Genomic DNA, 17,663 nt, shown 5'->3' on the forward strand with positions numbered 1-17,663 from the left:
TAGAGAGTTAGAAACATCGATGAGAGAGAAACATCAATCAGCTGCCTCCTGCACACCCCCAACTGGGGATGTGCCCACAACCAAGGTACATGCCCTTGACCAGAATCGAACCTGGGACCCTTCAGATCGCAGGCCGACGCTCCATCCACTGAGCCAAACCGGTTAGGGCCCAGATATGTATTTTAAATGTTAAATGAAGCAACTGCTAAGAAATGTGGTCTAAAATGTTTGATTTCATTATCACCTTTGCAGATTAGTATGTAAATTCTCTCATAATACTCTTACATGGTGCTTTTAAAGTGAAAAACCTTATTTAAAAAATGGCTTCTCCCCATCTCCCTTAATCTTTTACAGTATATCAGAAGCTGTATAATGCTTGGGAGGATGCCCAATTTGATGCTGATGGCTAAGGAAAGCCTTTACTCGCAACTGCCAATGGACTGTTTTACAATGCCATCTTATTCCAGACGCATCTCCACAGCTACACCATATATGAATGGAGAAACTTCTACAAAATCCCTTTGGGGTATAAATAGTGCACTCAGAATAAAAATTCTTTGTGCAACCTATGTAAATGTAAATATTCGAGACATTGACAAGGTAAAGTCGTGTTGTTGCTTATTATTTTATATAAATTACTAGAGACCTGGTGCATGAAATTTGTGCATGGGTGTGTGTGTGTGTGTGTGTGTGTGTGTGTGTCCCTCAGCTAGCCTTCACCCTCTCCAATCTGGGACATCCCTCTCACAATACAAGACTGCTGGCTCCCAACCGCTTGCCTGCCTGCCTGCCTGATTGCCCCTAACCGCTTCTGTCTGCCAGCCTGATCACCCCGTAACCATTCCCCTGCCAGCCTGATCAACACCTAACTGCTCCCCTGCAGGCCCGATTGCCCCTTACTGCCCTCCTCTGACGGCCTGGTCGTCCCTAACTGCCCTCCCCTGCAGGCCTGGTTGCCCCCAACTGCCCTCCCCTGCAGGCCCAGTCACCCTTAACTGCCCTCCCCTGCTTCCCTGATAGCCCCAACTGCCCTCCCCTGCAGGCCTGGTCTCCCCCAATTGCCCTCCCCTGCCAGCCTGATCACCCCCAACTGCCTTGCCTTGCAGGCCTGATCCCTCCCAACTGCCCTCCCCTGCTGGCCTGATTGCCCCAACTGCACTCCCCTGCAGGCCTGGTCTCTCCCAACTCCCTCCCCCTGCTGGCCATCTTTGACCACATGGGGGCGGCCATCTTGTGTGTTGGAGTGATGGTCAATTTGCATATTACCTCTTTATTATGTAGGATTTTATATAAACTTTTTTATTGAACTAATGAGTTATTGAGCTGCAATATGTTTTCAGGTGGCTAGCAAACCACCCATCTACCTCTGCTATTACACAGCTTATGGTCCTTTGTCTGTCATTCTAATATCCCTAATTCTAATATCCTAGTGGTTCTAATGTTCACAATTCTAAGCTCTTAAAACCAAAAGTTTTACAGAATATATTTGGCATCAAAACCTGGCCCAACTTGAACCAAGGTTTTTTTGTATCTTTATTTATCCCACTACTATAAATATTCATGTGTTTTGTTGCAGAAATATTAATATATTTATGGGTGTTCTAACTTCAAATAGTATTGAATAATGTTTAGTATATGTCCCAATTTATCTTTCTGAAATATGAAGAACTCTGAATTCCATACCTGTCCTAAAGGTGGGCCTATATTGATTTTTATTAGTCTGATGTTCCCCTGAAACAGCAACAAATTTTAGTGAAGAGCCTGCATCAATATTAACTTCTTATATATGTGAGAAAAGGAGAACTGAAAAGCTACATCTGAACAGAGACTTCTAAAGGAACCCATAACCTTGGCATATCAGGGCAACACTCTGCTAACTGAACTACCTGGCCAGAGGGAAACAGTTATTCTTGTGTTATTATTTACTAATTATTGTAGTATTTTCCATAAAAACAAATGTAAACTTACTTTTGTCCCCTTATGTGTACATGTGTGTTTTTATTATATATGTATATTTGTATATATTTGTATACACATACTTTTTTTTTTTTTTAGATCTATGTTCGAACAGGTATCTACCATGGAGGAGAACCCTTATGTGATAATGTGAACACTCAAAGAGTACCTTGTTCCAATCCTAGGTAAGGAAGTACATGGACTTCTATCTTCATAAGTCATATTAGTGTTTAGCAATGTAATAAATAAAAGTAATACAATTTCCATCATTGGCTTTATACAAGCCAAGGAAATTGCCACACATTTACATATAGAACATAAGGACTTTCAAATCACAGGATCACTTTATTGATTTTCTGTAAAATTTTATCTGTAGGGTTTTTCTGATTCTCTTTCTGGTGTATCAAGGAGAGAACAAAATATGGTTACAGTTTGGTACTGATGATTCATAAACCTAGCATTTTATTCTTTTCTTCTCTCTATTATCATTTACACTTGATTCTAAGAGAATCAAGAAAAAATTTTGATCTTGTAATTAAGTTGCTAGAGGTGACCACCATTCTAGAGTTTGGATCAAGTTCAAAGAGATGGTAATTTTTTCTGCCTGGAGAAAGGGAAATAGTTCCTCACCCTACCGGAACCATTAGGTCAGAAAGTACGTCATTCATGTTAGAACTTATGCTGTGACAACAAACAACCCCAAGATCTTTTACAATCTTTATTAGAACAACAAAATTTATTTCCCAGTCATACTGCATCACTGTCAGAGGTTGAGTGATTTGGTTGTGAAAGGAACAGCAGAACAATATTTGAGTAAAGAATGGCCAAGAATTTTCCAAATTCGATAAAAAAAACTGTAAAACCAACAATCTAAGGAGTTCAACGAGCCACAGCAAAAACCCCAAAATAATATTGGGTACATTTATTCTAGTTGTTTCAAAACCAAAAAATAAACAAGCTTTATAAAAGTAAAAGGTAAATGTATTTAACAATCTAAGATTATAATGTCAAAATTTTAGTGAACTAAAGTTATTTGAAAAGTACTTATATTTGGTTATCTTTTCTTTAAGAATTCTCTAGTCTAAAAGATAAAATCCCTATGGTAGTAGTATGAATATTTTAGTAAATTTGTAAATTTTTCTGTATTTACAAAAAAAAATTAGAGATAAAAGAAAATGAAGTTATTAGAATGAAAAGTAGATAGTAAAAATTTCTTCTGAAATTGATTGTTCCAAATACTGTACTTCTCATATACTAGATAAATTACCATATGATTTCTTCATAAATGTTACGTTCTCTCCCAAAATCAGAATCAGTTTGGAATATATATAGATATATAGATAGATATATATAGATATATATCTATCTATATATATAGATAGATAGATAGATATATCTATCTATATATATAGATAGATATATTTCTATATATATATAACTATCTACACTAATAAAAGAGAAAAATGGTAATTGGCGTACGACGATACCCTTTTCATTGGCTAATCAGGGCTATATGCAAATTAACTGCCAACTATGATTGGCAGTTAACTGCCAACTAAGATTGGCAGTTAACTGCCAACAAGATGGCGGTTAATTTGCATATGTAGGCACAATGCAGGGAGGCGAAAGGGAAAGCAGGAAGAAGCCCCCTGCCACTGACAGTGATCGGAAACCCAGAGGGGAGCTAAGAGCTGGGGGGCAGGGTGATGAGGGTCAACTCCTCCGGCCAAGGCATCAGGCCTGGGCGGGGGGCTGAGCCAGGGATTGGGGGGATATGATGGTCCCCTTGCCCAGGCCTGAAGCCCGGGTCAGAGGCGTCAGGCTTGGGCGGGGGGTGGAGCAAGCGATCAGAGGGAGATGGGGGTCCCCTGCCCAGGCATGATTCCTGGGCCAGAAGCCTCAGGCCTGTGCGGCGGCCAGAGCCAGTGATCGGGGGGAGATGGGGGTCCCCTGTCCAAGCCTGACACCTCTGGCGGAGGCGTCAGGCCTGGGCAAGGGACCGATCAGGCGATCAGAGGGTGATGGGGGTCTACGCCTCTGGCCGAGGCATCAGGCCTGGGCAAGGGGCAGAGCCAGCAATCGGAGGGGTCTGGGGGTCCCCTGCCCAGGCCTGACGCCTGGGACAGAGGCATCAGGCCTGGGCTGGGGGCAGAACCAGTGATGGGGGAAATGAGGGTCCCCAGCCCAGGCCTGACACCTCTGTCAGAGGCGTCAGGCCTGGGCAAGGGGCCAATCCTGCGATTGGAGGGTGATGGGGGTCAACCCCTGAGGGCTCCCAGTATGTGAGAGGGGGCAGGCTGGGCTGAGGGACACTCCCCCCACATACACACCCATTGCACGAATTTCGTGCACCGGGCCCCTAGTTGTCTAATAATAAAGAACTTAATTGTTCTCTGTGTGTGGACTTGAGAAGAAACATGCTTTATTTGCATAGTATTATAAACAACAACATTCATAGGATATAGCTCTCTTAGAAAGTATATAGACTATTTCCCATTAACTCTGAGCAAGTCTAGAGATTGAGAAGTAATAAATAAAAAACCCTGGGTACATTTACTGTGAACTTATCAAATTCCACAATATTTCTTCTCTCCATAAGCATTGTTTCTTTATCCTTTAGCATTCCTTCTTGCTAAGTTCCCCTATTTTAAACATACCTACTCTATATAAGTGGATCATATTTTTTTAATCTTCATCCATAATCAAGCAAAGAATACAAGAATTATTTTACTAATAAAGTTTTATATCTTAGTTTGGCTAATTAAAAATTTTATACCATTTTGTTGTTAATTAAGCCTTGTTTTATTTGTGACCAAAAACAGAATAGAATTTTGAAGAAGCCATTTAAAAAGTTTTCAAAATCATTATCTAGCACTTGAGCTTTTACCTTGGACCAATTTACTCTTCTAATTTATTTACTTTTGTTATCTCATTTAATCTTCACAACAACTTTATGAGAATAGACACTATTATTAGTCACATTTCCATGACAAGAAAACAGACAAAGTGAGGGTTGCACATGTAATAAAATAGTAAAAACAAGATTCTACTCTAGGTAGTGTGAATTCTGAGTTCATACTCTTAGCCGTTACTATAATCTTTTTTAAAGAAATAACAACTATGTATTTTGCTTGGCTCTTTACAGATGTCCACCAAATAAAATATAGACATTATTTCACATGTAATATCCAATAAATTGAAGGGAATTTATTATTAAAATTTGAGAAAAATTATCACTTTTTATAGTAACTTTTTATTATTATGAATGTCAAGTTTTACTTGCGAAATAGTTCTAAAATTCAAATAATTTCTGTTAACATATCCTTCATTTTATTTAATACTGACTTATTTAAATGAATAAAACTGCATCATCTATAAAAGTAATTAAATATCATTGTAATCATAATAGGAAATTTCATTTTACTTAGTTTCCCTTTTCTATTTGCCTCTTTATAAGCTAATTTGGGGGGGAGGGTGTGAAAGTATATAGCATAAATAGACAAAAGTATACATTGCAGAGTTTAGTGAGTTATCACAAAATGAATATTTATATAAGCACTACACTGGTCAAGAAATAGAACATTTAACAGTATTCTAAAAGTCCCTCCCTCCTCATCTCCTCTCCCAGACCATTTGTCTTCTCCTCTAAAGGTAGCTACTATCCTTCTAAAATTATTGTTTAGTTTGGGCTTTTTGAATTTTATTTAAATGGATTCATGGAGTAGGTATTCTTTTGTGTCTTTTTTCACTTAATATTATGTTTTTAAGATTTCATCCATGATGTAAATAGCTGGTGTTCATTTCCATTACTGTGTACTCCATTATATGAATATACTGCAATTTATCTAGTCTATTAGACATTAAGATTGTTTGCAGTTTGGGAATATTGTAAATAATTCTGTTAACATTCTAGGCACAAATGCATGCATTTCTTTGATTTTATACCTTGAGGTGGAGCTGTCATAGGTCAGTTTTAGTACATTATGCTTTCCAAATTGGTTGTATAAACTACACCTCCACTAGCAGAATATGAGATTTCCTGAATCTACACATTTTGTAACCACTCCTTGGTATCATTAATCCTTATAGTTTTAGCTAATCTCTTGTATAGTGATAGTTCCATGACATTTTATTTTGCATTTTTTGGATGACAAATGATATGGACTACTTTTTCATGTTTATTGGCCATTTGGATAAATGTCTGTTCCATTCGATCTCTGGCCTGTTTTCCACTTTATTTATTTTTTTCTTTATGATTTGTAGGAGTCATTCATATGCTCTGGATAAACGCCTTTTGGGGGGAATAAATTCTTTTTTTTTTTTAATTTTACATAGGTGGAATGAATGGCTGAATTATGACATATACATTCCTGATCTTCCTCGTGCTGCTCGGCTTTGCCTTTCCATTTGTTCTGTTAAAGGTCGAAAAGGTGCTAAAGAGGTAAATTATATTCACCTTTAGAAACTCCAAATTATACTGCATATTGAATTTTTATCAAGAAATGGATATTATTTTTCTTTATCTAAAATAAATAATTTAAAAATTTTTAATTAATAAATGTATCATAGAAAAATATCTTGTGAAAGTTTTTAGAATTTATTTATAAATAGTGAGTTTGTCCTGGTCATACCGATACAGTTTTCGAATATGCCAAGTGACTACACACAAATATCTGTTAAGTGACTACATGCAAATATCTGTCTTGCTTGCTTTGGTTTATATTTCCTAATAATAATAATAATTAGAGAAAATACATGTTATTTCAAATGGGAAAAAAGAAAGTGAGATATTTGTACTTTGTAAAAATTAATATAGTTTATTGTAGACATTGTTATGGAGATAGTTGTTGAATTCTCCTTTCTGGGGAAGAAAAGAGTTTTGAAACAGGTTTAATAATTTAACCCAAAGAGTAGTGAATATTTTTCGGTTTGTTTGTGTGTTTTAAGGAACACTGTCCACTGGCGTGGGGAAATATAAACTTGTTTGATTATACAGATACTCTAGTATCTGGAAAAATGGCTTTGAATCTTTGGCCAGTACCTCATGGATTAGAAGATTTGCTGAATCCTATTGGTGTTACTGGGTCAAATCCAAATAAAGTAAGCTTTCTTATTATAAATTAGAATTTTTTTCTTTTTTTATAACAAACACAATATATATGTAATAACTTTTATTCTATTTCTTAGGAAACCCCATGCTTAGAGATGGAGTTTGACTGGTTCAGCAGCAGTGTGGTAAAGTTTCCAGATATGTCAGTGATTGAAGAGCATGCCAACTGGTCTGTGTCCCGAGAAGCAGGATTTAGTTATTCCCATGCAGGACTGGTAAGACAAATCACAAGTTTTCTTAAGTATCAGCCATAATCAGTGGATTTGGGTACATACTCTTTATACAGAAGGGGTTTCATATGTTTTAGTTACACTGGCATAGCTACCATAGGTGCTTGGACAGTATTGCAATATAATAAAATTCTCTATATGCTAATATTTTTACTGCAGCCCTACCTCTCCTTACTTTTCAGAGCTCTAGCCTGCCTTCATTTAACAAATACTTATTGAATGCCATTAATGTATGACATGTGCCAGGCAATAACGTTGTAACCTAAAGAGACCTCCACTGAGTATGTAGTCTAATGGTGAAAATAGATATTAAGCAGGTAAAAGCAAAAATATAAGATTATAGATTATGATAAGTGCCAAGAAGGAAAAAGCAATAGTGTGCCAAGAATGGCTAACAGAGGATGGGAGAGAAAGGCTAATATTGGGTTCAGAGAAGACTTTTTTGAAATAGTAACCTTGAAGTTGAGCCAAAGTATAAATATATTGTTAGGTGAGCATGGAAGCAGAGGACATTGCTTCACCACCATAGCTCAATCCCCTAGAAAAGCATATATATAAAATAGGATTTAAATATTGATCTAGTTGTCTGATCTTGGCCGTAAATTTGGAACTACAAAATGATGGTGTAGGAACCATTAACTCTAACTCTTCCTTATTTCTCAAGGACAAAGGTGTCAGTGCTAAGAGAAGATATTTTTGTTCTTTGTTAACTTTTTTTTTCTAATTTTCAAATTTATCACTTTTGTTTTGACCTAATTATAGGTCATAGATAGACCAACCAATCGAATATGGACCAAGAGGTCCTGAAATATGCCTATCATATTTTCCATATTCCTGGTGCAATAACAGCAGTACCCAGGGGCAGCCAGCAATCCCACATTTAGGAACTTTCAATAGGGAGTTTACCAATCCCTTTTGTAAACTGAAGAAGAAGAATAATAACCTTTACCCTTTCTGCCTATGCATTTTCAAAGATATAGAAAGGCTATTTTAAGTACAAATAAATTTAAAATCATTACTGAATTCTGTCAGATACTAAAAGTACAATTAAAATTAACTTTTTTGACATTAAAAAGAGATTCTCTTTCTTGAAATATGTAGCCACTATTCTATAAGTTTAATTCCTTTATGATAACTGCCCTGACTAGGTAGCTCAGTTAGTTAAAGCATCGTCCTGACAAGCCAAATTTGCAGGTTCGATTCCCAGTCAGGTCACCTGCAAGAAGCAACCAGTGAATGTTTAAATAAGTAGAACAACAAATTGCTGTTTCTTTCTTTCTCTTGCTCTCTCTCTCCCCCCTCCCACCTCATCTGTCTCCCTCTCTTTCTTCCTCTCATTAAATCAATAAATTAGAAAAATAATTCCTTGATGATGATGATTAATATTTATCGAGTGCTTACTGTGTACCCAATGCCATACCAATCACTTTTCATATATTATCTCATTTCATCTTTAAAGCAATCTCTGTAAAGTAGGTACTATTATAACCCTTATTTCATCAGTAAAGAAACAGGCATAAGGAGTCTAAATAACTTATCTAATGATCGCCCCAATTGGGGTGGGCTGGCCAGACCCCACCTGTGCACAAATTCCTGCATGGGGCCTCTAGTTCTGTTATAAATGAGGAGGAATTCCTTAAATTTTAAGTTAGGGTTGAAATACTGGTAAGCATTCTCATGACATGTCCATATCCCTATCCAATTAGTTATACCTGTAACTGGAAAGAAAAAGGTGATATAGAAATTTAAAAATTCCTTGGATCCATTATTCTGATTGGTATCTGTAAGTGTAAAAATAGAAATGTTTTACAAATATGAAGCAAAGAAGATGGCCATTCTCTCTAACAAAATTATGAGGCATCAAAGTTTTCAAAAATGCTGCATTTTGACATGTGAGTACGAGAAGAACCAGAAGTAATGATAAGCTAGAACTTATTAGATGTGTATTTAAAATCTGGACTTAGTATTTACAAGGTGAATATGTCCAGGCTCATGCATGACAGTTGATAAGCAAGTAGTTAGTTGCATTCAAGGGATGTTGCTTATTTTGAATAATAACCTTGGCTTTATTATATTTAAATTATTATCCAGTTGTCATATAATTGTTTTTCACCATTACTTATTCTTCTCTAAGTTATTCTATATTAAAAATATAAACAAATAAAAATAAGTAAATAATGCAAAAGGCCCTGGCTGGCTTGGCTCAGTGGATAGAGCGTCAGCCTGTGGACTGAAGGGTCCCCGGTTCAATTCCGGCCAAGGGCACATGCCTGGGTTGCAGGCTCAATCCCCAGTAGGGGGCCAGCAGGAGGCAGCCAGTCAATGATTCTCTCACCATTGATGTTTCTATCTCTCTCTCCTTCTCCCTTCCTCTCTGAAATCAATAAAGAAATATATTTAAAAAAAATAATAATAATAATGCAAAAGAATTAAAAGTCCATGGACCCAGATGGTAAGTGGTAATGACTACTTTTCCTGGTGAATTGAGAGTAAAGCATTTTTTATCTCTTACCCAAACTATTATTCCAGTAGCCTCCTGACTGGTCTCCCTCCCCCTGCAGAGGACCCAGAATGATCTTTATTAAACATACATCAAATCATGATATTCATTGTTTAACTAACTTCCACTGAAAATAAAATCCAAACCTTTTACCGTGACCTGCAAATTTCTCTCTCCTCTCCCTCACCTACTGGGCTTCAGGCTCACTGGCCTTCTTGCTCTGCCTCCTTCACACCAAGCTCATTTTTTCCCTGAGGCGCTTTCCTTGTTCCTCCATCTTTTCCTGATCTTAGTGTGGATGGTTCTTTCTTGTCACTTGGATTACAATTAAATATTACGTTTTCATGCCTTCTCAGAGGCAATTTCTGAGCACCCAGTCTAAAGTAGTTACTCAGTCATTCTCTATTACATCACCCAGAGTATTTAAATCAACTTTCCAATATTTTTCTTATTTGTTCATTTAATTTTCCACTGTAGCAATGGCCCTGTTAATAATACAGGTTCTTTTATAATCTTATGACCCCAAACAGTAAGAACAAGACAAGGCACACAGTCCATGCTTTAATAAATATTTGTTGAGTAAATATGTGCTAGTAATATTTCTTGATGCTGTTAGATAAATTAACAATGTTTAAATGTATAAAAACTTAGTAGTATGGATGTTTACTTTCATTTTAGCCATTAGGAATATGTGTAATCCTTTCTAAAGGATATATAATTGTTTTTTTATAATACATTAATGTGAATTCATAATTATTTATTACATAGTTAATATATCTACATTTAAAGAAAAAAAATACATTACTTGGAATTGTACCAAAAGTTGTGGTGTTTTTGGTTTCCATACACGCAATGTGCATGGTTTTAATGGGGATATTGCTTCTACTTTTTTCCCTTATTTATTTTTACTTTTTAAATTTGAAAGCCTAAAAGTGACTTATTAAGATGTATCCAAGCAACCATTATGAAAGCATTTACATTTTAATTTTATTATATTACTATTTCATATTCTCTTATTCCAGAAACATTATAACTTATTCACTACTAACGCCTAATATCCAGTTTCTTACCACTGACTAACTTTAGCAGTTACTGTTCTGTGGTTGGTGATAACGTTAACCAAATAAGTTACTGGAAGAAGGAAAAAAAAGTTACTGGATTTGTTCCACAAATACTGTCTTGAGCTGATTCTTCCCTATTCATGAAAATAAAGTCTTATCATGGGAATAGTAAACTGTTTCACAGCAGTTAATAAGCAATATAAAATGTACTGACAGTTTTCTTTCTTTTTTTATGTGGATCACTCATGAAAAATATAGCAGAGAAAATCATATAAGATATTACTTTATTTTACAGAGTAACAGACTAGCTAGAGACAACGAATTAAGGGAAAATGATAAAGAACAGCTCCGAGCAATTTGTACCCGAGATCCTCTCTCTGAAATCACTGAGCAGGAGAAAGATTTTCTTTGGAGCCACAGGTAAGTGTTAAGATGAAGAGTCTCCATTTCTTATGTTACAGAAGAAAATAAAGAATTGGCTTTGGCTGATCTTGCCTTTTTTCCTACCATACCTATTAAATTAAATAAAGCATAATACACATGACTTTTTATACAAACATCTTTTTTAAAGTTGTAGATATAGAGCAATATTTCTAGAGAGAATCATGCTGCATTGGTATTAACTTTGGACATTGAATGCTTTTTTAAAAATTCTCTAAGTTGATAGCACCTTTTTTAGGATTTGGTTTTTATTTTTGCTTTTTAATAAAATTCAAGATCCCAAAAAAATATCCTGTTGTTTTCGATCAATTTAGTTGGTCTATCAGTGGTCGGCAAACTGTGGCTCGCGAGCCACATGCGGCTCTTTGGCCCCTTGAGTGTGGCTCTTCCACAAAATACCACGTGTGGGCGCGCATGTACAGTGCGATTGAAACTTCGTGGCCCATGCGCAGAAGTCGGTATTTTGTGGAAGAGCCACACTCAAGGGGCCAAAGAGCCTCATGTGGCTCACGAGCCACAGTTTGCCGACCACTGGATGTTTCCATTTTTAGGAGTTCCCTTCATTTTCCTTTTTTTCTTACACTTCCTCAAAGTAATAGTGTAATGCCTTATTTTTACTTATGAAGAAGTTATTGTACTACTTGGTGACACTGTTTTATTTAAATAAAGCAATTGCAGCGCATTTCTGCAGAAGTTCCTTAAAACATAAATTCTTTCCCGTGACCACAGTAGAAGTGGTGACTCTTCTCATGGTCCAAGTTGCTTAAGTAGGTGAATAAAAGGAGCTACATAAAGAGTGTTATAAAATAAATTCACAATTTTTCCTAAGTACCTGCCTTCCATTTGGATTTTTCTTTTGCCTCCCTTGCCATTATAACTGTATCTAAGTATCTATGTACATATATATGCAACAAAATGTTAAAACACTGATTTCTTTTGATTTTAAGGAAGGCTAGTAATGATAAAATGTTAAGTGTTTGGAACTTCTTAAAGATTGCATAGTTGGAAATTTAGACATCTAGGCCTTATGAATAACATGCAAGAATTTTTTTTTTATTTTGTTTTATCTTTTCCACACAGACACTATTGTGTAACTATCCCTGAAATTCTACCCAAATTGCTTCTGTCTGTTAAATGGAATTCTAGAGATGAAGTAGCTCAGGTAAATGCATGTTTGAGATTCCTGAATAACTGTTGCTCGGATTGTTTTCTCTCACAAAGTCTGCATAACTATGAGGTGAAGTAGACTGTTTTAAGTTAATTAATAATGGTAATATAGTAGAGAAAAATACCATTCAGACTGCTTCCACTGATAAAATTAATTAATTATAACTGAACATTTTAAGCACTGAATTTATAAGGGGACTTTTATCTAAACTAATTTTAAAATGAAGGGTTCATTCACAACTGTCTTTCCTTTAAAAATATGATTTGTGGTCTTTCTCATGCACAGATGTACTGCTTGGTAAAAGACTGGCCTCCAATCAAACCTGAACAAGCTATGGAGCTTCTGGACTGCAACTACCCAGACCCTATGGTTCGAAGTTTTGCTGTTCGATGCTTAGAAAAATATTTAACAGATGACAAACTTTCTCAGTATCTAATTCAGCTAGTACAGGTAAAATAATGTAAAAAAGAAAAATTATGTTTTATTCTAAATCCATGCAACTTCCAAAACCTCTACTGTACTAACTGATTTTATGCTTTTTTAAAAATTAGTTTTGTCACCAGTAGTATCTACTTTCTTTCTAAAAAATTACCTTTAATTCCAACCATGCAAAATTTGACTCTGGTTGATGTAAAGTTGTTTTATGTTTGTTTGTTTTTAAACACATAGGTCCTGAAATATGAACAGTATTTGGATAACCTGCTGGTGAGGTTTTTACTCAAAAAAGCGTTGACTAATCAAAGGATTGGGCACTTTTTCTTTTGGCATTTAAAGTAAGTCAAATTATTTTCCCATTAAATTATCTACAGACATATTACTTTCTTTATGTATAAATATGCATACTTATATACTACTAGAGGCCCGGTGCACAAAAATTTGTGCGGGGGGGGGGGGGAGGATCCCTCAGCCCAGCCTGTGCCCTCTCGCAGTCTGGGACCCCTCGGGGGATGACCACCTGCTGGCTTAGGCCTTCTCCCTGGGGGATTGGGCCCTCTGGCAGCCCGGCAGCCCTCGGGGGATGTCCACTTGCCAGCAGGGAGCAGACCTAAGCTGCAGTCAAACATCCTTAGTGCTGCTGAGGCAGGAGAGGCTCCCACCACCACCGCTGTATTGGCAGCCATCAGCCTGGCTTGTGGCTGAGCAGAGCTCCCCCATGTGGGAGTGCACTGACCACCAGAGGGCAGCTCCTGCATTGAGTGTCTGCCCCCTGGTGGTCAGTGTGTGTCATAGTGACCAGTCATTCCCAGTCCTTCTGCTGTTAAGGTCAGTTTGCATATTACCCTTTTACTATATAGGATAGAGGCCTGGTGCACGGGTGGGGGCCGGCTGGTTTGCCCTCAAAGGTGTCCCGGATCAGGGTAGGGGTCCCGCTTGGGTGCCTGGCCAGTCTGGATGAGGGGATGATGGCTGTTTGCAGCTGGTCACACCTCCTTCAGCGTGGGGGTCCCCACTAGGGTGCCTAGCCAGCCTGGATGAGGGGCTGATAGCTGTTTTCAGGCTGGCCACAGCCCCTTTAGGGTGGGGGTCCCCACTGGGGTGCCTGGCCAATCTGGGTGAGGGGCTGAGGGCCATTTTCAGGCTGGCTGACAACTGAAGCTCCCAGCCTCTCCTTTTTTTCTTTTTTTTAAATTCTGGGGTTTATTTACCTTCTTTAATCGAAACTTTGTTGCCATCCTTGCTCGCTGCAGCTCTGAGGCCACCGCCTGCTGAAAGCAGGTATCTGGGGTTTGTTTAGCTTCTATAATTGAAACTTAGTTGCCGTCACTGGAGCTAAGAGCCGGCTCCACCTCCGTGGCCACGGCTGGCTGAAAGCAGGTATCTGGGGTTTGTTTAGCTTCTATAATTGAAACGTTGCTTTTCGGGCTCAGAGCCGGGCCATGGCAAGCGGGGAACCTTGGCTTCCTCCATCACTGGAGCAAGTAAGCCTCCTGCTCGCTTCAGCTGAGTGGCTGCTGGCCGCCATCTTTGTTGGCAGTTAATTTGCATATCGCCCTGATTAGCCAATGGGAAGCGTAGCGGAGGTATGGTTAATTACCCTTTTGTCTTTTATTAGATAGGATAGCTTTTGTTTGTCTGGAAGAATTTCCCATATTGAAAATACGTGGTACCAATCATGAGTTTCCCCTCAACCTTTTCTCTTTAGAATTAAATAAACAGTGAAATTCAAAACTGAATTTTCTATAGGAATGAGAGCTGAAATATTTTAAAGACTTTGATTCTACTTTAAGTGAAGTTAAATTTGCTAGGTTAATGTTGATTAATGGTATATTTGGTTTCACTGTGTGTGTGGATTAAAATATCCCAAAATAAAGAAAAAAATCTTCAGAAGAATAATAACAGCCGAAACTGGTTTGGCTCAGTGGATAGAGCGTCGGCCTGTGGACTGAAAGGTTCCAGGTTCGATTCCGGTCAAGGGCATGTACTTGGTTTGCGGGCACGTCCCCAGTGGGGGATGTGCAGGAGGCAGCTGATCGATGTTTCTCTCTCATCGATGTTTCTAACTCTCTATCTCTCTCCCTTCCTCTCTGTGGAAAATCAATAAAATATATTTTAAAAAAAAAGAATAATAACAAAAATCTCAAATTTCTCATTAGAAAAGCTAATTAAGAATAGAAAAAAATTATGTAGAATAAGATATACCTAATACTTAAAGTTAGGGGTCATAAACCAAACACTTTTTTCTAAATTTAGAAACAGATTTGTAGTTAACATGGTTTTTTAAATGTTAAAATTTAAAATGAAACCTAGAAGCTGGGTTTAAAATAACATAAATTTATTTTGGGATGTTTCTCTTTAATTTCCTTTTGGCTGGGTTAGTTGAGCTGGGATTTCTAGATTTATAGTTTTTATCATATTTGGAAAATTATTGTGTATTTAGCAATGTTGCTTAATAAAATTTCATTTCATTCCCCCACCACCACCAAAAAAATAACTTAAATTCTGAGACAGTGTAGAAAAGGAACATGTATGCCAGCAGAGTCAAACAGTATTCACTGAACTCTTAACTCCCTCCCTATTCATTATATTTTTGTTCCTACTTCCCCTTTGTTCATGTTTATATATCTTGTACTGAGAGATTAGTTAATAAAAATTAGTTGAAATAAACCTAAAAGCTAGTACATTAACATTTGAAGAACTATCAAACTCTTGATTGCTCTGCTTCTGAATGATAGGTTTTAAATTATTTTATTGTTAGTATGATATAACATTTATTGAATTTAGAAAAAAAATTTTAAATATATATGTATATATACTCATTTGAGAATATGTGTGTGTGTGCGTGCGCACGTGTGTGTGTGTGTGTGTGTGTATGTATGTGTATGTATTGTCCTTTTTGTTTTAATCTTGCACTGTTTCTCTAGATCTGAGATGCACAATAAAACAGTTAGTCAGAGGTTTGGCCTGCTTTTGGAATCCTACTGCCGTGCATGTGGGATGTATTTGAAGCACCTGAACAGGCAAGTCGAGGCTATGGAAAAGCTCATCAACTTGACTGACATTCTCAAACAAGAGAAGAAGGATGAGACTCAAAAGGTATATGACTCTTTAGTTTGTTTTTAAAACTCTTTATTGCAGTGTGGCAGGGTTATTTGAGAGCCCAGTGTATAGGAGTGTGCAAAAGTAGGTCTATAATTGTGAGTACACAAATAATATTTATTTATTATTGTATTGTTTATTTGTATTATTTCCATATGAACAAGTGGAAACCTACTTTTGCCCACCTCTGTATATGCAGATCATGGGTCTTAGAATCAAGCATATTAGGATTTGTATCCATTTCCACTGGCTCTTGGCTGTGTAATGTTGGACACATTATTTAGTCTTTGAGATTCATCTTCCTTATCTGTAAAATGGGAATAATTCTTTCTTCATAATGTTGTGATAATTAAATTATATGAGATATGCAAAGCTCCTGTCACAGTCCCTAGAACATGGGAAGTGCCCAATAAATGTTAGTTCTCTCTCTCTCTCTTCCTTTTTATATAATCCTTTTAAAAATAATTTTTCCAATACTTTCAACAATAAAGAATTATTAAAAAATAAATAAAAATAAATTTTCCTATTCTGTGTCACTTACTCTTTTAGTAATGACCTTGAAAATGAGTGGAAGAAAATTAGTGTTTACATTTCAGAGTTTAAAATGGACTCAGTTACTCAGTGAATATGTCACACTTTAGTCAAGTGCAATAAAGCTTAGAGTTTCTGAGGAATATGAAGTATGAAGATTTTTCATGAGCTTTTCCTATTCTTTATCCTTTATTCCACCATATTTTATAGTTAAAAGTGAAATCATACTTCATCTCTAATGAAATGAAAAAAAAAAATCCCAGCTTATTAGTGAGTCCCCAAAGTACACAGTATGTAAATTAGCAGTACTGGATTAATTTTTCTAATATCTTCATTAATATTGCTTGAAAAAATATTACTTTCTGTAAAAAAAAAAGTTACTGTTTTAATCTAAATGCCACAGAATTGATTTTATTAAAGTTGTGGTATATAAGTTTAAATGTAGATTCTTAGAAAATAATTATACTGTTTCTGATGCTGGAATTGTGAGCAAGAGGGGACTAGACTGCTTTGAAGGAATAACGCTTATTAGATTTATATTGTAACTGAGATAAGAAAAAAGAAACTAGATATTAGTTAAATTAGTAAATAAAGGCATTTTTTCTAAACTGGAATTTTATATAACAGACTAGGGCCCCGGTGCACGAAATTCGTGCACTGCGTGTGGGCGGGTGGGGGGGGGTGTCCCTCAGCCCAGCCTGCCCCCTCTCACATACTGGGAGCCCTCAGGCATTGACCCCCATCACCCTCTAATCGCAGGATCGGCCCCTTGCCCAGGCCTGACGCCTCTGACAGAGGTGTAGACCCCCATCACCCTCTGATCACCTGATCGACCCCTTGCCCAGGCCTGACGCCTCCGCCAGAGGTGTCAGGCTTGGACAGGGGACTCCCATCTCCCCCCGATCACTGGCTCTGGCCCCCGCCCAGGCCTGAGGCCTCTGGCCCAGGAATCATGCCTGGGCAGGGGACCCCCATCTCCCTCTGATCGCTTGCTCCACCCCCCGCCCAAGCCTGACGCCTCTGACCCAGGTTTCAGGCCTGGGCAAGGGGACCATCATATCCCCCCAATCCCCAGCTCCGCCCCCCACCCAGGCCTGATACCTCGGCCAGAGGAGTTGACCCTCATCAC

General features: G+C 37.4%; 1 protein-coding gene across 3 annotated transcripts in view; it reads left to right on the plus strand.

Moving 5' to 3' along the window:
• PIK3CA (phosphatidylinositol-4,5-bisphosphate 3-kinase catalytic subunit alpha) overlaps positions 1–17,663 on the plus strand; it is a 77,027-nt gene that overhangs the window by 44,029 nt on the left and 15,335 nt on the right. For 2 of the 3 annotated variants that reach the window (XM_059687078.1, XM_059687080.1), the window contains 10 exons: positions 355–600; positions 2,056–2,141; positions 6,292–6,397; positions 6,904–7,056; positions 7,144–7,281; positions 11,153–11,277; positions 12,379–12,460; positions 12,752–12,916; positions 13,136–13,239; positions 15,829–16,000. In XM_059687078.1, the coding sequence (XP_059543061.1) occupies positions 355–600; positions 2,056–2,141; positions 6,292–6,397; positions 6,904–7,056; positions 7,144–7,281; positions 11,153–11,277; positions 12,379–12,460; positions 12,752–12,916; positions 13,136–13,239; positions 15,829–16,000 (1,377 nt within the window). The remainder of the gene's footprint in view (positions 1–354; positions 601–2,055; positions 2,142–6,291; positions 6,398–6,903; positions 7,057–7,143; positions 7,282–11,152; positions 11,278–12,378; positions 12,461–12,751; positions 12,917–13,135; positions 13,240–15,828; positions 16,001–17,663) is intronic. The other variant, XM_059687079.1, reaches the window with a different exon arrangement.

The sequence above is a fragment of the Myotis daubentonii genome, chromosome 3 (genome assembly GCF_963259705.1).
Source record: "Myotis daubentonii chromosome 3, mMyoDau2.1, whole genome shotgun sequence".
In the NCBI taxonomy this organism is placed as follows: domain Eukaryota; kingdom Metazoa; phylum Chordata; class Mammalia; order Chiroptera; family Vespertilionidae; genus Myotis; species Myotis daubentonii.